General features: G+C 39.3%; 1 protein-coding gene across 5 annotated transcripts in view; it reads right to left on the bottom strand.

Annotated features, from left to right (window-relative positions):
* Positions 1-17,641, bottom strand: part of LOC126469922 (membrane-associated tyrosine- and threonine-specific cdc2-inhibitory kinase) — a 177,821-nt gene extending 160,180 nt beyond the window's left edge. For all 5 annotated transcript variants that reach the window (XM_050097315.1, XM_050097318.1, XM_050097316.1 and 2 more), the window contains exons 1-3: positions 17,569-17,641; positions 7,685-7,793; positions 2,645-2,828 (exon numbers count right to left, since the gene is read on the bottom strand). In XM_050097315.1, coding sequence (XP_049953272.1) covers positions 2,645-2,828; positions 7,685-7,793; positions 17,569-17,592 — 317 coding nt within the window. In that variant the 5' untranslated portion in view covers positions 17,593-17,641. The remainder of the gene's footprint in view (positions 1-2,644; positions 2,829-7,684; positions 7,794-17,568) is intronic.
* Positions 17,642-24,867: the final 7,226 nt, after the last annotated feature.

The following is a 24,867-nucleotide window of genomic DNA, read 5'->3' as shown; positions in this document are numbered from 1 at the left end:
CATGTGTGCATAGTACGTAGAATGCCTGTTCATCAACAGGTATCACAGGCTTTCTCCAAATCAAAGAATATGGCCACTGTTTGTCGCTTCTGCAGAAAATTATTCATGATGAACGTCGACAGGGTGATGAGATGATCAACCACTGAGCAGCACTTTCGAAACCCACACTGAGCATTAGTGAGAAGATGGTGTGACTCCAGCCACCACACTAATCAACCATTGATCATGTGTTCCATCATCTTATACACATACTGCAGTCACAGTCTTAGAGTTTTTAGGTGCTTAGGCCTAGTATAGGCTAATGAACTGATACAAAAGATTGTTGTGATAGCTAATTTATGGGCTTACACAAATGCACAGTTACTCTAGAAAACACTATTATTGGGCATCATACAGTAAACCACAAAATTAACCTTGCCTTCTCATTTCTGTTAGAGAGCTGAGGCAACCTTCCATCTGCAGCAGTTGTAAAAGGGAAGTAATTAAATGACAATTTTGGAGTAATCAACATTGTTCATACAGCAATTAACAGAAGTCTCCTTCAACCTAGTGTATGACTGCAAAACATCAAAATACACATACTACAGAAAATACACTCCTGGAAATGGAAAAAAGAACACATTGACACCGGTGTGTCAGACCCACCATACTTGCTCCGGACACTGCGAGAGGGCTGTACAAGCAATGATCACACGCACGGCACAGCGGACACACCAGGAACCGCGGTGTTGGCCGTCGAATGGCGCTAGCTGCGCAGCATTTGTGCACCGCCGCCGTCAGTGTCAGCCAGTTTGCCGTGGCATACGGAGCTCCATCGCAGTCTTTAACACTGGTAGCATGCCGCGACAGCGTGGACGTGAACCGTATGTGCAGTTGACAGACTTTGAGCGAGGGCGTATAGTGGGCATGCGGGAGGCCGGGTGGACGTACCGCCGAATTGCTCAACACGTGGGGCGTGAGGTCTCCACAGTACATCGATGTTGTCGCCAGTGGTCGGCGGAAGGTGCACGTGCCCGTCGACCTGGGACCGGACCGCAGCGACGCACGGATGCACGCCAAGACCGTAGGATCCTACGCAGTGCCGTAGGGGACCGCACCGCCACTTCCCAGCAAATTAGGGACACTGTTGCTCCTGGGGTATCGGCGAGGACGATTCGCAACCGTCTCCATGAAGCTGGGCTACGGTCCCGCACACCGTTAGGCTGTCTTCCGCTCACGCCCCAACATCGTGCAGCCCGCCTCCAGTGGTGTCGAGACAGGCGTGAATGGAGGGACGAATGGAGACTTGTCATCTTCAGCGATGAGAGTCGCTTCTGCCTTGGTGCCAATGATGGTCGTATGCGTGTTTGGCGCCGTGCAGGTGAGCGCCACAATCAGGACTGCATACGACCGAGGCACACAGGGCCAACACCCGGCATCATGGTGTGGGGAGCGATCTCCTACACTGGCCGTACACCACTGGTGATCGTCGAGGGGACACTGAATAGTGCACGGTACATCCAAACCGTCATCGAACCCATCGTTCTACCATTCCTAGACCGGCAAGGGAACTTGCTGTTCCAACAGGACAATGCACGTCCGCATGTATCCCGTGCCACCCAACTTGCTCTAGAAGGTGTAAGTCAACTACCCTGGCCAGCAAGATCTCCGGATCTGTCCCCCATTGAGCATGTTTGGGACTGGATGAAGCGTCGTCACACGCGGTCTGCACGTCCAGCACGAACGCTGGTCCAACTGAGGCGCCAGGTGGAAATGGCGTGGCAAGCCGTTCCACAGGTCTACATCCAGCATCTCTACGATCGTCTCCATGGGAGAATAGCAGCCTGCATTGCTGCGAAAGGTGGATATACACTGTACTAGTGCCGACATTGTGCATGCTCTGTTGCCTGTGTCTATGTGCCTGTGGTTCTGTCAGTGTGATCATGTGATGTATCTGACCCCAGGAATGTGTCAATAAAGTTTCCCCTTCCTGGGACAATGAATTCACGGTGTTCTTATTTCAATTTCCAGGAGTGTATAAGGAATAATTCTTCCACGTATTTTCTACCACCTTGATTTTGAGCTCTAACTTCTGCCCACATAAATCACTGAACAAATATCTGGAAGTCCCATGACATTTAGACAAACAGGCAGTTTGGAATATTATGCAAAATGTGTATTTTTGTAACACCTCTAGTTTACATGTAAATTACTAGTTCTCTGCAAGAAATGAGCGCATAAAATTATTCGTCCTAAGAAAAGCATGTGCAAGAATGTATTAATAGGTTTCTCTCACATGAATGTGGATTTTCTTACCCATAATATTATACAGCAACATTCAGTATAAAACTGCATTTTAATGTTTAGTAAACAAACTGGCAGTTAAGATTCCCCATCTTTCTGTATGTTCATTGTTTATCAGTTAGAGGTTCCAAGCAGCGATACAATCAAAACCGTATTTGACAGGTTGATTGGTACTATAGCAATGCACGAACTTGATATAAACACACACATATAACTAACATTTATGACCTGTGCTATACTGCACATATAAAAACAGGAATCTTACAGAAAGAGCCACTGTATGGAGGCATCAACAAATAAACAAAACCTGATATTTAAACACTTATGAAATGTAAATACAACTGTTTGGAAGATTACTCACCACTGAGACTCACTATTTATCTTATTCTTGAACTTCTTCACAGCATATGTCACACCATCCTCTTTGCTTATCACTTTGTATACAATACCATATGAGCCTTCTCCAATTTTTAATGGATTAGAGAAGCACTGATAAAAGTATGAATCCGCACAGTTGGGATCGTACAATGCACTCAGGTGCTTGGCTAATATTATGTTAAGGATAGCAATTTCAAAGACTTGTCAATTACTGTAGGAAAGTCTCAATTATATTATGATACTGAAGAGCAAATGTAAACTAAGAAGTTAGCACAATTTCTACTTTGTAGTCAATGAAATAGTAATATAACTTCTATACTCTCTAAATAAATTTTCCCTTATGGAAGCAAGGTACTGAACCACCAACACCAATTGGTGTGTGTGTGTGTGTGTAAGGAGAGAGAGACGGATAGAGAGAGAGAGAGAGAGAGAGAGAGAGACGGATAGAGAGAGAGAGAGAGAGAGAGAGAGAGAGACGGATAGAGAGAGAGAGAGAGAGAGACGGATAGAGAGAGAGAGAGAGAGAGAGAGAGAGACGGAGACGGATAGAGAGAGAGAGAGAGAGAGAGAGAGAGAGAGAGAGAGACGGATAGAGAGAGAGAGAGAGAGAGAGAGAGAGAGAGAGAGAGAGAGACGGATAGAGAGAGAGAGAGAGAGAGACGGATAGAGAGAGAGAGAGAGAGAGACGGATAGAGAGAGAGAGAGAGAGAGAGAGAGAGAGAGAGAGACGGATAGAGAGAGAGAGAGAGAGAGAGACGGATAGAGAGAGAGAGAGAGACGGATAGAGAGAGAGAGAGAGACGGATAGAGAGAGAGAGAGAGACGGATAGAGAGAGAGAGAGAGACGGATAGAGAGAGAGAGAGAGACGGATAGAGAGAGAGAGAGAGAGACGGATAGAGAGAGAGAGAGAGAGAGACGGATAGAGAGAGAGAGAGAGAGAGACGGATAGAGAGAGAGAGAGAGAGACGGATAGAGAGAGAGAGAGACGGATAGAGAGAGAGAGAGACGGATAGAGAGAGAGAGAGACGGATAGAGAGAGAGAGAGACGGATAGAGAGAGAGAGAGACGGATAGAGAGAGAGAGAGACGGATAGAGAGAGAGAGAGACGGATAGAGAGAGAGAGACGGATAGAGAGAGAGAGACGGATAGAGAGAGAGAGACGGATAGAGAGAGAGACGGATAGAGAGAGAGACGGATAGAGAGAGAGACGGATAGAGAGAGAGACGGATAGAGAGAGGGGGGGGCGAGGGAGAGAAAACAGTAGCCAATAGTGATAATGAACTATACTGAACTGCTTTTAGAAGCTTGTTTGAAAGAAAGTGTAAAGAACATATTCACACCAATAGCCACAAGATAACTTTCACTCGATGCCCACAGAATATTGTACATTTTATGGGCATATCTTAACCTGCTAAGTGTGGCATCATCCCTACTACACGATTCCAGCTGAACAAAAGTAACTTCGTGCAACCATAACAAATGATGATAACTATGAACAACAGCACTCCAGCTTTTGACGTACAAGTGTCCCTCATCATGGCACATTATTTCAAAATACGTAAGTGCACATTTATAACGACTTACGAACAACTGAAGTTGAAATAGTTACTGTGTTGGAGACACATCTGAGGGCAGGACAATGTATGGATTAGTTTGGCATGTCACATGACAGAAATCATATCTTATATGACTATGCTGGAGTCTAGTAAGTGCCAGACAGGCAAGATCTGGGCTATCAGCACATTTGGACACTTGAGTAAAAATGCAGGTCATGTCCAATTTTTTCCACATTTGAGTTATGTATTACTTCTTACACCGATCATCCAGAACAATTATGACCACCTACCTAATAGCCAGTACATCCACCTTTGGCATGAATAACAGTGGCAGCACATCACAGCATGGAAGCACGGAGGCCTTGGTAGGTCACTGGAGGGAGTTGGTTGGTTAGTTTGGGGTATAAAAGGGACCAGACTACAGGGTTCAAATGGCTCTGAGCACTATGGGACTTAACTTCTCAGGTCATAAGTCCCCTAGAACTTAGAACTACTTAAACCTAACTAACCTAAGGACACCACATACATCCATGCCCGAGGCAGGATTCGAACCTGCAACTGTAGCAGTCACGCGGTTCCGGACTGAAGCGCCTAGAACTGCTCGGCCACCGTGGCCGGCTACAGGGTCATCAGTCCCTTCTTCCTGACGCAAGCAAGGCTCAAGGTACAAAAACACCCAACACCTCCCCTAAAAAGAAAACGAATGGAATGAACAAAAAATTAGGAAACATACACCACAAGGAAAAGTAGAAGGAGGTATTAAAACCATCATATGGTCTGGGCTGGCTGATGACAATAATAGAAGAGGACGAGTCAGCCACTTTGCAACACATTAAAATGTCCACCCAAAAAAGACAAGGCGAGATGAACACACGCAGGATAAAGATGACCACCAAGACAAACAAATGCAAAGAAAGTGCGACAGAGGTAAAATGGAGGGAGGGTGGTGACCTCAGAGAGAAGGCTAAACACCCACCCTCAGATAGTACGATAAAAAAAAAACCTCATGAATAAAACATAAAAATAAATCTGCTGTTGAGACATTGTCGCCCAACACCGAAGGTAGGGTGCTGGGAAGGTTAAAAGTCCACCGCAGAAGGGCTGAAAGTGGGCAGTCCAGTAAGATGTGGACGACGGTCATATGGGAGCCAGAGAGACACCAAGGTCGGTGCTCACGACAGAGGAGGTAACCATGTGTTAGCCACATATGGCCAATGTGGAGCCAGCAGAGAACCACCGAGTCCCTGCGAGAGGCCTGCATGGAGGACATTCACACATTCATAGTCTCCTTAATGGCAGGCAGTTTGTTGTGCGTACTCAGATTATGCCTTCTGTCTCCTAAAGCTGAAGAACCTTGTGGCATAATTATGATCTCAAGTCAGTTATGGGGATGCCGATCTCCAGAAGCAGTTATCGTGTAGCCTGTTTGGCCGGCCTGTTGGCAAGTTCATTTTCTGGAATTCCGACGTGACCTGGGGTCCACACAAACACCACTGAACAACTGGACCATTCCAGGGCATAGATGGACTCCTGGATGGTCGCTGCCAAAGGATGGCGGGGATAGCACTGGTCGATAGGTTCCAGGCTGCTCAAAGAGTCAGTACAGAGGAGAAACGACTCACCCAGGCATGAGCGGATGCGCTCAAGAGCACGAGAAATGGCCGCCAGCTGTGCAGTGAAAACACTGCAGCCATTTGCAAGTAGTGTTGTTCAATATGTCGTCCATGAACATATGCGAAGCCAACATGACCATCAGCCATCGAGCCATCAGTGTAAACCACTTCATGGTCCTGGTACATGTCAAGAATCGAGAGGACGTGACAGCAGAGAGCCACATGGTTAACTGAGTCCTTAGGACCATGTGAAAGGTCCAGGCGAAGCTTTGGCCTAGCTGTACACCATGGAGATGTATGTGAATGGACTTAGAGTATAGGTGATAAAGGCAATGACTCCACTTCAGACAGAAGAGATCAGACACAAACCACAATCTTAAGCCCTGACATGGGCCTTGTCCTAAAAGCTCCTATTACCAGACGAACACCACGGTGGTGCACTGGGTCAAGTAAACGTAATGCTGAGGGCGCTGCCGAACCATAAACCAGACTCCCATAGTCAAGGCATGATTGAACAAGGGCTCTGTAGAGCTGCAGCAGCATAGAGTGATCTGCACCCCAGTTGGTGTTGCTCAGGCAGCAGAGGGCACTGAGTGCTGTCAGTACTTCCGCTTCAGCTGACAAAGACGAGGAAGCCACGTCTTGCCAAGCCCATATCCGGCAAACTAATGCTGAGATAAAAGAATTGTTCAAACGGTCTAGCAAACATGTAGCTAACTAACCAACCAATGTTTTGGAGAGGCACATCAGTGTTATTTCTTGTGTCGTCGTGTGGGGAACCACAAGGTACAACTTCATGATACAACTGTTACTGACTGAAGGAACATTCATGGCCAAACGGTACATCTCAGACCTCTCGCACACACTCGTGTTATCTCTTGTGTGACAGTATCGTGGTGTCATTTTTATGATTTCCACATACTGCGTGAATCGTCATGAAATATTGTCAGGAGGCCCCCCGAGCTTATGGATATTTTAAAAAGTCACAATTAAGATAAAATCTTTATTTATGCAACCAATTTCACTCCACTGACTCATCATGTTCCTGTATGCATCTATGAACTGTGTGTGACACTGAGGTGACCCCATACCGAGCAAGATCCCCAGACCTGGCCCAGATAATACATGTGGAACCAGCTCGGATGTCAACTCCGTCATAACACCAATATCAGAGACCAGTTAAACAGTTGTGGCCTGCTTGCCTCAGGAGAGACTACAACAGCTTTATGGGACCCTCTCCCAAATGAAACAGTGCCTGCATCCAGTTCAGAAAGGTGCAAAGTCACAGTGATAAGTGGCCTCACACTGACAAGTTTAGGTAAATTTGATTATTTTGGTATCACTGAAATATTGCACGCCTTCTCAATCTGTGAAATTTCGTAAGGGTTCTTAACTTTTTTTGTCAGGCAGGGGCCAGTTAGCTCTGCAGGACCTCATTTGAAAGCTTAGCAAAATCTTCAGTCTCTTGTCTCTGCCTATCGACCATTCAATGCCTAAATTATACACAGAGTTGATACCTTAACACCTTGCATTATTCAACAAAGCACTTTCCATTAACGTACACTATATTAATATCTGTCACTGTATCAAATGTGAACGTGGTTTGAACTGAAATATCAGGTATTTCTGAAGGTAGAACCTTCAACAATCAAGCAAAATAAAAACTGTTCTCATTTAACTCATATGAATAGAACAAGCAATACACACTTTTTTAATAAACAGGTAAAGTGCACAAGCAGAATATAAACAGTCATATCTAAGAAAACTATTTACATAAATAATATCACAAAGTTTCAACAAAATTTATGTAACTATTACTGAAACATGAGCTCTTGGGTATAGATATAAGGATACAGTTGCCCTCCTGATAAGATAACACACTGGCTCCAGCTGGTGCCACTGGCCTGCCTGACGATCGTCTTGACGGTTTAGGTGGTACGAGCAGTTTGATTAGGTCCTCTGCCTGTAACACAAATTTCTATGAAAATTGGGGTACACTATATATACATTTGACACAAATGCTCCTGATATACAGTACTGAATGGCTACTCAGCCATTAGACTACATTCTAACAAAAAAGATGCAAATATACATTGCTATCTTGCGTTCTCTTCTGTGGCCATGCATAGCTTCTGGCAAATAATGCAAAATTGATAAATTAAGAATGTTAGTTCTGGCTCAGTACCTACTCAATGCAAGATTGTTGCTGCTCTTAAATGATACAGATAGCATGCTCCACAATATTTTTAGACAAGATATACCTACTTCAGGTTTCAAGAAACTAGTGAAAGTAGCATATGAAATCGAGATAATTATATGTATTTACCAAATATAACAAAATTAACCATCAGTAATTTATGTACCAAGAGTGGTATAACAGTAAAGATGGAATTGTAAAGATCCTGTTAGGCATACGACTTTTTTCTTCCGTAAGCAACAGGAAAGCATTTTCCAAAATTGGTATCACTGATAGTTACACCTAGCCTCCATAAATCATATCTGGAGATATCGCCCAAATTATTAAAAATGGCTGCCACCAATGTTTCGACATGCAGTTCTAGTTACGAGGCTAACAACCTAAGATATTTTTTCTGTGCTTAAATTGTGAAAAAGTGCCTTCTATGCTGAGAACGTGTATGCTCTAATTTCATCATCAAATGAGTCCAAACGAACACTCAATTCTCAACTAATTTTGTTTGTTTCTGAAATATTACTCTTAGCATTCTGCAAGTTTCATTTTGTTAGGTGTGTGACAAGCCTGTTCTTATTCCAAAATATTGGCTAAATCTAGTGGTAATATTGGCTAAATCTAGTGGTCATGTCTCCTACACCTGGGAAAGTAAACTGGCAAAATTGGAGGAAGAAGCCAGCAGGTGAAGAAGAAAAACATTCTAAAGTGAAGCAGTAAGAGAGAAGCAGAGAGTATCACCAAAAGAAGAAGATAGTGCAACACTGGCAGACCAAGAATAGTAATGCAACAGGGCTGCAGAAATGAAACACTGCCATTGAGAATGAGAAAAATTTACAAGGCAGCAATGAGACACAAATGTTCATAAAATTTCTCCTCAAGCATTGGGAAAAATCAGTCCACAGAGCTAAGAAAACACTGGCAAAGTCACCCAGTAAACAGGCTAGTGGTACTACAGCAGATTCATTGCTAATTGTCACCAACAAAAACCACCCTAGAAATTCAAGAAATCTGATAACATTGCACATGATATCTGTGATGTGATTAAGGCTTTCTGTATCTGTGATATTAGGAATTCTCAATCCAATATAGGCCTACACGATATCTTACTTGTAACGTCAACTGTAGATGATGAGACTGAGGAGACTAATTTTGCAAAAACCAACAACCATCTTTGTTTAACCAGAGGACAAGGATGAACAGGTTTTGACTGATGGTATCCACATAGCGTCTGTTTTATCTGAACCAGCAGCTGGCAGGAGTGATAATTTGTTTAAGTATAGTGTTGTTTTATTTGATATTTAATGTTTGTCTATGAATGTGTCATTTGATATTAAATGCCTGTTTATGAGCGTAGCCTGGTAGAGTAATTGTGGACCACACTCAAAATCTTTTCATGAAGTATAGGTACCATCAGGTGGTTGTCTTACTAGTTTAAAGACTAAATGAGCCTTTACTCTTGTCTTATAGTTTTCTTGTGGTATGTTTCAATCCTGTTAAGCTCTATGGCAATTAATTTATTATGGACAAAGTGTCACGTGCCTAACACACATCAAGTATCTATAATAATATATAACAAGTAGTAGAAATATAGAAATAACGTTTCATTACTATGCAAGTATAATGAAAGGTTCTGGCTACCAGTAAAACAATAGACATCAAATATATAACTAAATTCCATAAGATTTTCTCGAATTGCCAAAATAATTGTTTTCCATGCCTTTTTCTCTGTCGCATGTTTAACAGAAGTAAACTAATTTATTTTACACACAAACATAAAATCTTTACTTGTCATTAGTGATTGTCCTAACTATATTAGTTGCTATAATTATTTATAAATTGAAAGGTACATAACAATTATTAAACAGCACAAGCAATGGTAAGAAACTTCAATGTGACATGTCTAATGGAAAAAATTATATATATCATTTTGAAATGCCTTGATATTGTCTCTATAGTTTATTTTTAACTGGCTTTTCCACAGTTGTATACAGGAATCATGCTCCATTTCAGCCACATTAGTGATATTTGAAAACTGACTGTGTCATACAGTTTATTTACTATTACAAAATATTTTTCCATCACATATCTCCCACTATTAATACAGATTATATCTGAAACACTGATTCCAACAAACGCTGTTTCCTTCTACTTCACAATTTTCACCCTCTACCATGTGAACATTTCATCACATGGGTTTAACTTACACAACTTTAAGATTTACTGGATTATTTGTACATAAATTTCAAATAAAACTTTAATATTATCACTGATTTCCAATTATTCTTACTTGCAGGAAATATTTTAGAAACACAAAGTAAAAGAATTACAGATATAACATACTAGTTGCAATGGGGTCCACAGCCAAAGTAAAATTGTTAGAATGACATCTGGCAGACTGGCTGCCTTAACTTTGAAAAAATCATTCTCTTATTTTGTCTTTTTCATTACTGCATAGTTTTGGCTGTGCAACAATTTTAAGTGTATGTTATAACCCATCAGACATATTTTGCTTAGTCAAATCTGTATGTTAGTCACACATTCTTAAAATGCATTCTGGTGGCTAGGCTTCAAAATAAATAAACAACAATACCAACCGTGAATTCATATTCCCTCTTACAAGAGGATATCCCGGTTTTTGGGAGAGGGCATTTCATTTACTTTAAATTATCATTATATTTGCATGCGGTATGTTACAACACTGCTGTGTCATGTGATTATTTTAAAGTCCAGCCATCCTACTGGATTTTAACAATGTATGATCAACATATATTTCAAGTATAGCGCAAATATGTCCATTTGATGGGTTACACCATAGAGAAATTTGCTATTTAGCCGAAACTGTGCAGCAGTGAAAAGGAAAAGGCAAAAGGAGATTCTATTCCAAGTTACAACAGCTCCTGGGGGCAGATTGTCATTCAAAAACTTATAAATCATCTTTTTTAAGGCTGCTACAGAAAAAAAATATCAGAAATTCTATGAACGAAACATCATCACAGGGTGGAAAAAACGTCATGCCATCTCTTCAACCAATAGTTAAAGAATTATGTATATTGTCCAGAATGAAAATTTCACTATGCAGCTGAGTGTATGCTGATATGAAACTTCCTGGCAGGTTAAAACTGCATGCCAGACTGAGACTTACTCCAGGACTGCTAGTCCCGCAAGTTTTCCAGAACTTCTGTGAAGTTTGAAGACAAGGTACTGATGGAAGTAAAGCTGTGAAGACAGGTTGAGAGTCGTGCTTGGGAAGCTACGTTGGTAGAGCACTTGCCCGCAAAATGCAAAGGTCCAGAGTTAAGAGTCTCAGTCCGGCACACATTTTTAATCTGCCAGGCAGTTTCATACGTACACTAGGTTTACTAACTGCTTTTTTATTTGCATTTTGGCATATTTTACACTTCTAAACCATCATATCGTATAAAAGGAAGAAACCTGCAAACAGATTGTTCTTTATCATTTCCCTTGCAATGAAAAAAGTATCAATGCCCCATAAATGAATAGTTTCTTTATTACATTTGTAAATAAAAGCTAACTAAAAACTGGACAAGTCACTCCTGGGATTCAGGCTGTTCAGGTAAGCACCCTTCACCAGCCAATGTTGTTCATCTTCCAGACAGGATTAATGATTAATTGTATTTAGCAACTTCAACCCAGTTGTAAAAGACGAGTACTAGTTATTTTATCTACAAGATAAACAGTACTGAGCTGAAAACTGAAGCAAGAAGTTCCATAAATATTAGCAATATTTCTCATTCTGTTTCTTTTTGTTGTTGAAGAAGAAGCAAGACACTTTACTAAAAGGCACAGATTGTACTAAATGAAATTTTTACAACTGTAGCCAATATTCTCAAATTACATTTCCACAAATGTGCCAACCTTTGAAGTCTACATATTTTGTGGACAAGCTCATCCAAACTAAATTGAATACCCTTCCCGCAAACCCTAGATATCCTCTTCTAAGAACAAAATTTAATCAAAATACATTCATAAATACCTGCTGCTTGTTTGTGTGGCAATCTCCAAGGTTCTCTCTCTCTCTCTCTCTCTCTCTCTCTCTCTCTCATGCACGCACGCACGCACACAGAGAGAGAGAGAGAGAGAGAGAGAGAGAGAGAGAGAGAGAGAGAGAGAGAGAGAGAGAGAGAGAAGTACGTCAATCTGAAGACAATCTCTATGATCAAGGGGTCAACCGCCTTTGCCAAAGACAATGACACATTGCCAATCAAGTAAATTGAGTACCTCTGCATTTGTAATACATTCCATTCCCACTGACAAACACAAGGGAAATTCAGTCTTATAGTTATTTCAAATAATTAATATGATATGCGTTTTTGGGGGGGGGGGGGGGCTTCTAGTAATATAACACATATTGCCACCCAAAGGAAAAAAAAAGGTCAGAAATGCATGACACATACCCAAAGGAGTGATATACCTTACTTGAAACCCTAGTACTTTTAACATTTCGGTAAAAGTTCACTTATGATGTTGACGGCACTTCCACCGTGCACTGCAGTCAGGCTACACTACAAATCAGTCCGTCACCTCGGCCAATATTCCTCCAGTTACAGTCATTGGTTTTGCCAACTGATACCCAAACTATAATACTGGAATACAAAATAACATTCCAAGAAATCCTGTAGTAAGAGAAGGCTGGTAATTTGGACTGTTAATTGCATCAGACAAAATAAAAATAAGGTGATGGTCGTTGATCTTTTGCATCTCAATGCAAAAGGTCACTTTGATGACATTAGTCACACGTTTGTTGTTAGTGGTCATTTGTTTCTTCCTAGTGACCGCGACTGCTAAGGTTGAGAAGAGGAAACGTGTCAGTAAGATGTTTGTGCCACATGATCTGGCAACATTAATAACACCTAGTAGACAAAAACATCCTTATATTATTGTAAATATGGAGGGGAATGATTGAGGATTTACAAAAAGCTGCAGATAGCTATGGGAACACAGAATAATTTAACATACCCCAGGTTTAATACAACAAAGTCAACGAAGGAGAATCCTGCCTGTGTACAAGTGAAAACATTGGTCTATGACATTGCTCCCTGGACAACATGTAACACTATAAAGAAGGGAAGGTGACCACAAGACCTATGCACTATGGAACTAAAACCACTGGAATGCAATAATTGCCTCACAGTGGAAAAGAAAAACGATTTTACAAAAATGATTCCTCACTTATTAAATGAACATAAGCAGCGCAGCAGACTCCAGTAATTTATGAATTAAGTTGTGTCACCTACTCGGCAAAAATAGAAATCAGTAATACATGTTTGGACATAAACCTTTGATTACGTTAGTCAAGATGGTACATGCAACTTTTTTCAAATACCAGTTTTCAGTTAGGTTTTTTTCTATTGAAACAGTGAACTTTCTTGATTATTTTCTTACCCAAAACGGTCATATGAAGGATATCTGTTAGATTAGATTAGATTAATACTAGTTCCATGGATCATGAATACGATATTTCGTAATGATGTGGAACGAGTCGAATTTTCCAATACATGACATAATTAGGTTAATTTAACAACATACTTAAGTTAATATAACAACTTTATTTTTTTGTGTTTTTTGTTTTTCTTTATTTTTTATTTTTATTTTTTTTATTTTTTTTATATATTTTTTTCTTTTTTTCTTAGTTTATATCTAAAAATTCCTCTATGGAGTAGAAGGAGTTGTCATTCAGAAATTCTTTTAATTTCTTCTTAAATACTTGGTTATCTGTCAGACTTTTGATACTATTTGGTAAGTGACCAAAGACTTTAGTGCCAGTATAATTCACCCCTTTCTGTGCCAAAGTTAGATTTAATCTTGAATAGTGAAGGTCGTCCTTTCTCCTAGTATTGTAGTTATGCACACTGCTATTACTTTTGAATTGGGTTTGGTTGTTAATAACAAATTTCATAAGAGAGTATATATACTGAGAAGCTACTGTGAATATCCCTAGATCCTTAAATAAATGTCTGCAGGATGATCTTGGTTGGACTCCAGCTATTATTCTGATTACACGCTTTTGTGCAATAAATACTTTATTCCTCAGTGATGAATTACCCCAAAATATGATGCCATATGAAAGCAATGAGTGAAAATAGGCGTAGTAAGCTAATTTACTAAAATTTTTATCACCAAAATTTGCAATGACCCTTATTGCATAAGTAGCTGAACTCAAACGTTTCAGCAGATCATCAATGTGTTTCTTCCAATTTAATCTCTCATCAATGGACACACCTAAAAATTTGGACTATTCTACCTTAGCTATATGCTTCTGATTAAGGTCTATATTTATTAATGGCATCATACCATTCACTGTACGGAACTGTATGTACTGTGTCTTATCAAAATTCAGTGAGAGTCCGTTTACAAGGAACCACTTAGTAATTTTCTGAAAGACAGTATTGACAATTTCATCAGTTAATTCTTGTTTCTCAGGTGTGATTACTATACTTGTATCATCAGCGAAGAGAACTAACTTTGCCTCTTCATGAATATAGAATGGCAAGTCATTAATATATAATAAGAACAACAAAGGACCCAAGACTGACCCTTGTGGAACCCCATTCTTGATAGTTCCCCAGTTTGAGGAATGTGCTGATCTTTGCATGTTACGAGAACTACTTATTTCAACTTTCTGCACTCTTCCAGTTAGGTACGAATTAAACCATTTGTGCACTGTCCCACTCATGCCACAATACTTGAGCTTGTCTAGCAGAATTTCATGATTTACACAATCAAAGCCTTTGAGAGATCACAAAAAATCCCAATGGGTGGTGTTCGGTTATTCAGATCATTCAAAATTTGACTGGTGAAAGCACATATGGCATTTTCTGTTGAAAATGCCTTTCTGGAAACCAAACTGACATTTTGTTAGTACTTCATTTTTACAGATAAGTGAAGCTACTCTTGAATACATTACTTTCTCAAAATTTTTGGATAATGCTGTTAGAAGGGAGATTGGAAGGTAATTGTTGACATCAGATCTATCCCCCTTTTTATGCAAAGGTATAACAATAGTGTATTTCAGTCTATCAGGGAAAATGCCCTGTTCCAGAGAGCTATTACACAGGTGGCTGAGAATCTTACTTATCTGTTGAGAACAAGCTTTTAGTATTTTGCTGGAAATGCCATCAATTCCATGCGAGTTTTTGCTTTTAAGCAAGTTTATTATTTTCCTAATTTCAGAGGGAGAAGTGGGTGAGATTTCAATTGTATCAAATTGCATAGGTATGGCCTCTTCCATTAACAGCCTAGCATCTTCTAATGAACACCTGGATCCTACTATATCCACAACATTTAGAAAATGATTATTAAAAATATTTTCAACTTCTGACTTTTTGTTCGTAAAGTTTTCATTCAATTTGATGGTAATACTGTCTTCCTCTGCTCTTGGTTGACCTGTTTCTCTTTTAATAATATTCCAAATTGTTTTAATTTTATTATCAGAGTTGCTGATTTCAGACATGATACACATACTCCTGGATTTTTTAATAACTTTTCTTAATATAACACAGTAGTTTTATAATTTTTGATAGTTTCTGGGTCACTACTCTTTCTTGCTGTCAGATACATTTCCCTTTTCCGGTTACAAGATATTTTTATACCCTTAGTAAGCCATGGTTTGTTACAAGGTTTCTTACGAGTATATTTAACTATTTTCTTGGGGAAGCAGTTTTCAAATGCATTTACAAAAATGTCATGAAATAAATTATGTTTTAAATTGGCATCAGGTTCACGGTACACCTCATCTCAGTCTAACTGCTGTAGGCTTTCCCTGAAATTTGCAATTGTTAAATTGTTGACTGAACGTACTACTTTGGAGGACTGTTTAGTATTGCTGAATGGAGCTATGTCATATATTGTAACTAGCTGTGCACCATGATCAGAAAGACCATTCTCAACAGGTTGAGCATTTATCTGGTTAAACTTATCTTGGTCTATAAAGAAGTTATCTATCAGTGAGCTGCTATCCTTTACCACCCGAGTAGGAAAAATCAATAACGGGTGTCAAATTGAAAGAACCGAGTAATACTTCAAGGTCATTTTTCCTATTACCCTCTTTCAGAGAATCTACATTGAAGTCCCCACAAATACTAATTTGCTTCCCCCCGTCTGACAGATAGCACAACAAGGAGTCCAAATTTTTCAGAAATAGATGAAAATTTCCTGATGGGGACCTATATACAGTTACAATTATAAATGTGCCTTTATTTAATTTAAGCTCACAGGCACATGCTTCTATATGTTTCTCTACACAAAACTTTTTTGTTTCTATACTTTTTGCACAATGATAACTTTTGACATATAACTTATTTCATTTTATTGCTACTGACCTTGCATTGAAATAAAACATGTATCAACTTTTAACTTTTTTTTGTGCGGACCCTTCCTAATTTATAAAATTCATATATGGCATTAGATGAAAAGAATTCTTCTTGTTTGTATACAAGTTTCTCATCTGTAAAAGTCTTAGCTCACATCACTGATGTATAACTTAACTCTGATTAATTCCGAATTGTGATACTCATGTCCTCTATGTACCCTCTAGTTCCTGAAGCCACTAAACTTCTCTATTACAGTAAACACAAAAATAAATAGGCCCTACATATTCTTTTTGAAAGCAATCATTACCAATAATGTGTATCATGTCCAGAGGGTGGAATTAGTTGAAACTATTATGGTCTTTGAGGTGATTAACACTGAACTCTCAGTACATGATCTACTTAAACTACAGTTCATTTGACACACTTTAAGAAAGAAGTTTCGAATTCAATAATGACAGCATCGACATCACTGTGTACTAAGCATTATATATAAATAGACAAGGAATGAGCTGGAATTGGCGTCTCAATGCTATAAGGAACCATCCCACAGTTCATCTCCATTTGCAGGTTGTGCAGATAAATATTCGGGATCAATGGGCGATAGTCGGAGTTCAATGGGATAACACTGAGAATAAACTCCCTGCTATTACATCTGGCTGTAATGAATTTCTAACTGCATATTTTTCGCAGGGCTGTCAAAATGTTTATTTTCGTTAGGATTTAACGTAACCTCGAGGTGTGTAGAAACCTAGCGTTAGCTCATTTGTAACGGGACAGGTCAAAAGAATTGGCCGCTTCAATGAAAAAACATTTTTGGTGCTCGCAAAAAAATGACATTTAGATTAAACCTGTCGTACAGTGATCTACTTCCCATTCTTCCTGCGTAGCAGCGCAGAATTGTAATCTACGTGTTGTATGCAAGTACGCATCTACAAGAAAACAAAAACCGGGGCTGTGGTACATCACAGCAGTAAATCATAAACACTGTCTAATAAAACAAATGAAAGAAAAAATGAAAATCACATCTTATGTCAACCAAAACATCAAGTAAACACGACTACCTTCAAAACAAAAATACAGTAATCAACAAAAATACAGATAACCAAGTGTATGATTCTTTGCAAATAAAGGTGTCACAACAATTCACTTTCTTCGTCTATGCTATATTTCAACGACAAAGTGCAGTCTACTTAATGCGCATATGGCAGAATTCTTACGGTCTTCCTCCTGTATTTCTCCATTTTTTACTAATGCTAGCTGCTGCCCACAACAGCGTCTGTCGAGTCACACTGTCATTTGTTTAGCGGAGCTTTAACGAATCATAGATACAAATGAAGCGCCTATATCAAAGATAATAATCTACGATCATTCCGATTTCATCTGATATGCTATGGTTTCGTGTTCCAAGCACCATACGTCCAATGAATCCCAGTAATGTGGAACGAGAAGATTTACATACATACACATAACATATATGGTTACATACTGACCATTTACAAGTTTTTTTATTTTTTTTAAATAGGTATTTGAATTAGTAATTCCTACCCACCACCTTTTACATGATATAAAAATAGAAATTCTTCTACAGAAAAAACGCATTATCGAGGAGGAACCTTTTCAGTTAATTTTCAAATTTAACTTTGCCGTCCTTCCCGCATCTTATTTTGACGTCACTTCCGAGTGGTTGTGGACTACAACGGAACGTTCTGTGTGTTAAGGCGCGTTTACATTGATTTCGCAACATCGTTCGCGGCTAGTAATGGTCTACCAATGTTCGGAACACAAAACAGTGTTCCACGCCTGCGTCGGTAGAGATCGAAGACATATACAGGTGCTGATATATGTCAACGTGGACAGTTGAAAATGTGTGCCCCGACCGGGACTCGAACCTGGGATCTCCGGCTTACATGGCAGACGCTCTATCCATCTTCTCTCTCTCTTTTTTTTACGTTATGGTTCTTGTATTTCGTCGTAGCGGGCGTCACATGACATCCGTCATAGCTCGTTGTTGATCTTATCAGTCAGCTTTTTTTTATTACAGAGGCCAGCCAGCTCTCTTGACCGAACACGCTGAGCTATCGTGCCGGCTCAATCTGAGCCACCGAGGACACAGAGGATACTGCGACTGCAGGGACTTATCTCTGGCACGCCTCCCGCGAGACCCACATTCCCAGCTTATTGTCCCGCAGTATATTCGTATTGGCCCTGCCCATTACACTCATTACTCACGGCTTTACCGATTCCCGTAAGATTTAGGGCAATGTTTGTGCACCTCCACAGAAGATGGTCAAATGGTCGGTGAGCCTTAACTATATATATGAAGATGGAATCTGTTCTTTCGAACATGTCGGAAAAAACAGAGACCATCTTCATATATAAAAAGAGATCAAAGAAACATTGTTCGTGGCCTGCTACCACTAAATTCCGCTATGCAGCGCTAGTGTTTGTTAATTGTTTCCTCTGAGTGAGTGTTTTGGTGTTTGTTTTGCTGTGAGTGTAGTAATGCGTTTATTTTATTTTCCTTCGTTTTTGTTTGAAATGGAGTGGTCACGAGACAAAATTTTCTAATTGATATCGCTCTATGAGGAAGAGGAGTGCCTGTGGATTGTACGTTGCGCAGGTTACAAAAAAATAATAAAATCAAACGTGATTCATTACAAAAAGTTGCTGTGGTGCTTGGCACCGGCAGCAGTGGTGTGGACAAAAAAATTAAATCTCTCTTGTCTCAGTACCGACGAGAGAAAAGAAAAATAGAGGACAGTAAAAAATATAGATGTGGTACTGACACACTTTACGAAACAAAGTGGTTTGGATTTAAATATCTACGTTTCCTGGATGATATCCAGGAACCAAAGGAGGCCTGAGAAACAATTGAAGAGGTAAACAAGGTTATGCTTGCATACGATTAATTTTCTTCTCTAGTACAACAATTTTAACTGTAATTATTTCGCCATGGAACAGCTCCTTGTAGGTTCACAAAATAGTTGGCAAATTCGTCGCGAATTTCCTTGGGTATTTGACAAGTTCTCCATGGTATGTTTGGGAGTGCAGTAATAGAGGATGCATTAGAATCTCGTCTCCATGCCCCTGGGATAACTTCACCTGATTGAGGACAAAAAGAATCGACGCTTCCTGGTGGGCTGTAATAACTCTTTGATGCCTAATTTCTTCTTAAAAAATTGTGCAGACACACTGCTGTCATTTTGATGGTTTGTGACTCCTGTGGTTATAATAGCATCAGTTTGCAGATGACACGAAACACTGATGCCATAATACCAAATGTGTTTTCCACACTCATCCTTGCCCTTGACAAGTAGTAGTTATAGACTCTCTCTTTTGAGCCTCTGTCGTGCCTACCTGGATACGGCTTCATGATGTTTTCCTGTACTGGGAAAGCGTCTTGTGCCGTGAATACATATGGTGGTGGCTTTGTCCCTCCAAGTAAACACTCGTGAGATGGCAAGTTCACTTTATTTTTGCGAATGAGTTCACTTATGGAGGCATTCTTGAAAAGAGTTCCATCAGAAATCCTCCCTTGGCAGCCAACGTCACTATATAAAAAGTTTAGTTTGCGTTAACTACAGCATGAAATACAATGCTAAACGACCCCTTATAGTTATAAAACTCGCTCCCACTAGCGACAGGGCACTGTAGAGCAATATGCTTGCCATCAGTTGCGCCCACGCAATGTGGGAAGTGGAGTGCCTGGCGGAACACACTTTATTTTGAACACCATTCGTGTTCAGTAGCTGGCATCTGAAACAAGTCAGTTTGGTTTCAGGTTTCGCAAGAGCTGCTTCAGCATGCAGCAGCTGAAACAGAGGAACCTGCAGAGATAGATGAAGAGAACAGTACACCACCTCCACAAAAACAAGTCGAAAGGGGGGGGGGGGGGATTGGAAGAAGCGATCCCATACTTAATGCAGCCGAAATGTTGCGTAACATTATGCAGCAGCAACATCAACACAGACAACAACAGGACTCAGCAACAGACTTCGAAAAAATTGTTGTCAATAAGTAGAAAGAGCTTCCGCCCTATGAAAGAGCAGTGGCTACAAAACGAATAAGTGATGTGCTCTTCGAGGGACTGATGACCTTAGCAGTTAAGTCCCATAAGATTTCACATTTTCACACTCTTCGAGGAAGAACTGAATGCTCTGAGGAAGAAGCAGCATACAGTAACAAACAAAGATGCAGCAGGATCATCAGCTTGAACTTCAACTGCAGATTCCCCTGTCACATTCATTTGTAGCATATCTGATTTGGATTCTGAAGAAATTGTCTTCATGGAATAATGCTAATATGTAAATAATAATATAAAAATAAACATCTAATCAATTAAATACGTCGCAACTTGGCAAGAACAGTGACACAACTCAAAAATGCAATATTTGAGAAAATACTTTTAAAGAATTGTATGATACTTATAGTGAAGGAGTATAAGCTTCTTTTAGATTTCAAGTAAGTATTTAATGGCAGTATATTTTGTTATATTACATACAAAAGTAATACTGTAATTGTATCCATATTTTTCAGTGACATAAACTCAAAACTGCCATTTTCGAGTTGTGTCACTTCTCTTGCTGGGGTATGTGTTTCAGTACTGTTAACATAACTTAATACCTTTACATAATCCTTCAACCAAAGCTTCAGAAACTTCCAGAACTATTTGAGATATGGCTGGCCTTGAAATGAGAAAATAAATATGTAAGGCTTTGATAGGGGTCTCCTGATGCCAGAAAACGAAGAGTAAAAGCAAGTCTTCGCTTTACAGGCTTTTCTGAAATTTGTGTCTTCTTTTTTAAACAACTGGTCCTATAATATTCAACACTATTTTAGATTATGACGGCGACATCCTAGTGAAGTTACGAAAGCCAGAAACGTCTTAAAAATTCAGTCAGAAAGGATGTCATTCCCACCATGTCTTCTATTGTATGTTTTGGTCCACCAACGACAACTACGTCGTTTTCTTCGTCTGTTCATTTCATTAAGCACTAAATTTCATTAATTCTTCCTCTTCACTTGACATACCATATCTCTTGATGTGAATACACAAAGTAAAAATGTTCGTATCAGTTCACCATAGCAGACTACGCGAATATGTAGAAATGTTAGTCGCTAGTGTAAACGGGAATGCAAACAATGAACAATGTTGCCAACATGTTGATGGAACAAGTTGCACACAATGTTGCGAACAAAAACATGTTCTGAGCTCAGTGTAAACGTGCCTGTAGACTTCCTGAAGAAATAGCAGATACTTTTCACTCTAACTCGATTCGACCAAGGATCTCGATCAGTCGACAAGTGTGCAGCATGTTTGCATGCACGTCATTTTGACGTCACTTCCGAGTGCTTCTGGACCACAACATTGTGTGTTATGCTTTTGTATATAATTGGAAAATATGTGATAAAAACTTTGCTGGCAGCATTGTCCATCCACGTTTGTGGTAAAATAATCATAATGTGGAATAATTAGTGTATTTTTTCCGGTACCATAATCTGGGGTTTACTTTGACCCTTTTTCAGGCAACTTTGGTCAACTTTTCCTGTTAAGAATGGTCTGTCTGATCATGATGCAAAGCTAGTTACAGTTTGTGATATAGCTCCATACAGTACTGCAAAACAGATCAAAATAGTGCTTTCAATTAACAATTTAACAATTGAAAATTTTAGGGAAACCTTGCAACAGCTAGACTGGGATGAGGTATACAGGGAACCTGATGCTAATTTAAAATTTAACCTATTTCGTGATACCTTTGTGAGTATATTTGAAAACAGTTTCCCTAAGAAAACAGTGACATATAATTGTCAGAAACCATGTAAAACCCATGACTTACTAAAGTGATAAAAATATCCTGTAAACAGAAAAGAGAAATGTATCTTGTAGCTAGGAGGAGTAATGATCCCGAAACAGTGATGCATTATAAAAACTACTACACTGTATTAAGAAAATTTATTAAAAAAGTACAGAAGTATGTGCATTATGTCTGAGATTAGCACGTCTGATAGTAAAATTAAAACAATTTGGAATATTGTTAAAAGGGAAACAGGGCAACCAAGAGTACAGGAAGACTGTATTTCTATCAAACTCAATGAAAAATTTGTTAACAAGAAGTCAGAAGTAGAAAACACCTTTAATAATCAATTTGATGAAGCTGAAATACGACCCACCTCTTCTACTGAAATAAGGAAAATAATAAATTCACTCAAATGTAAAAGCTCATATGGCATTTAAAACAGAGTCCTAAAAGCTTGTTCCCAACAAATAAGTAGGATTCTCAGGCACATATGTAGTAGATCATGAAACAGGGCATTTTTCCAGATAGACTGAAATACGCTATTGTTAAAGCATTGTACAAAAAAGGGAATAGGTCTGATGCTAACAACTACTGCCCAATCGCACTTCTGACAGCTTTATCCAAAATTCTTGAAAAGTAATGTATTCTAGTGTAGCATCACATATTTGCAAAACTTAAGTACTAACACAATGTCAGTTTGGTTTTCAGAAAGGTTTTTCAACAGAAAGGGATATATATGCTTTCACTGATCAAATATTAAATGCTTTGAATAACCAAACATCACCCATTGTGATATTTTGTGATCTCTCAAAGGCTTATGACTGTGTGAATCATGAAATTCTTCTAGATAAGCTTAAGTATTGTGGTATGAGTTTGACAGAACACAAATTGTTTCATTCATATTTAACTGGAAGACAGCAGAAGGTTGGAATTAACAGTACAGATAGTCTACAAAAAATAGCAGAGTCCTCTAACTGGAGAGGTTAGTTCAGTCTTGGGTTCCTTATTGTTATTAATATATATTAATGACTTGCCACTCTATATTGATAAGGATGCAAAGTTAGTTCTTTTTGCTGATGATACAAGCATACTAATCGCACCCAACAAGCAAGAATAAGCTGAGGAAATTGTAAATAATGTCTTTCAGATAATTATGAAGTGGTTCTCTGCAAATGGACTCTCAATAAACTTTGAGAAAACACATTTTAAACAATTCTGTACAGTAAATGAAATAAGACTATTGATAAATATAAATTATGAACAGAAGTCTGTTACTAACAAGCGGAAGGCCTCAGACATGGCCAACTGATTCGGCTCAGATTTGGCAGGTCGCTTGTGTACAACCTAAAACGAAGGAATCTAAGATATTTTGGGTCAACACCCCTGCGTTTTTGACAAAATCCCTAAATGTTATGACGAGCAATCGACTCAAAACTGGCGGAATCGATAGATAATTGTAAATAGAGCATTTTTCATCATTAGGTATGGGGTCCAAAAAGGCATACTTAACCAGAAATCGAGGTAAAAAACATTTTTACAACTTCCGCATCTGTACCCACATGGTGAACGACTTTCGACGAAAGCACCGATAGCGCAACGGCCAAGGTAACTAGCTGGGAATAGGAGAACCCGGCTTCGAATCTCGAAGGAACCTGGCGGGTGTTCTTTTCGTTTGTATTTTTCCATAACTCAATTGATAGGGATAGGAGAGTTAATAAGGTAAGTAAATCAATAAGGAATGATAATAATAGTGCAGGCAAATAAATTTCTCCAACCTCTTGGGATAGTAAACAACTAAACTGTTACTCCAGGTCACTTTACAATGGCTCTTCCAGTCACTGTTACGTGTCCGCACTTTTCTTCGAACAATTAGATGGATGGTACTTTTCATATAAACATTCGAAACAAATATACTCTTGGCCCCAAGAACATCTAATGAATGCAATCTTTCGACAGTTACACTGTTCCTTCCGAAGAGTCGGCGGAAAACAAACTTGGTATGGATTTAAAAATATGTCATTTTCGGGAATTAATTTTGATGCGTACCACGCATACGATATCATTGCCTAAAAAAACGGTGCTGAAAGTTGGTTATGTAGTACACTGTGAATAGTTATTGCATCCGTGCGGTTGTGCAGTTCCAGCTCGGTTTCCAGAAGCACACTGCAATTCTGAAGAATGGAAATAAATTTTCTAACCTGGTGATAGAAATAAATATCACACGGCTGGCACACAGGTGTGCAGTTTGGCGGTATTACTTATATTGTGCACGTCGGCTGACCCTCGCCATCTATAAACATTGTGCCATATATTGTAGTATTAATTTGTCCACTCCAGGAATCCAATATTAGACAAAACTCGTTATCAGAAACGTATGGTTTTAAAACATTCTCAAGAAATGTTCTGTAAATCGCATTCGTCAGTTTCCGGGATTTGGAGCAGGTAATGTAAACATTTTTCAAAGAGTCGGTTAAACGATTGACCTCTTGTATAAGCCGAGGACCAAATGTAACATTCGTTTCTTGTAAACACATGAAAACCTTAGGCAACACTTTTCCTGAGGCTGTGATGGCATGTTGCAGCGTTGGCCGTATATTGGAGCGTTGCACCTGCAGCCCACTCCTGAAGTATTCTCGTTGCTACATTCTCGTTAAGAAGACGAGATTCAACAAATCGGTCGTATGTCCACTTACGTCCACTTATTTATCGCCTGGTATT

The sequence above is a fragment of the Schistocerca serialis genome, chromosome 3, assembly GCF_023864345.2.
Source record: "Schistocerca serialis cubense isolate TAMUIC-IGC-003099 chromosome 3, iqSchSeri2.2, whole genome shotgun sequence".
NCBI classification, from domain to species: Eukaryota; Metazoa; Arthropoda; class Insecta; order Orthoptera; family Acrididae; genus Schistocerca; species Schistocerca serialis.
The sequence above is the reverse complement of the archived record's forward strand: the minus strand, read 5'-3'. Positions and strand labels throughout refer to the sequence as shown.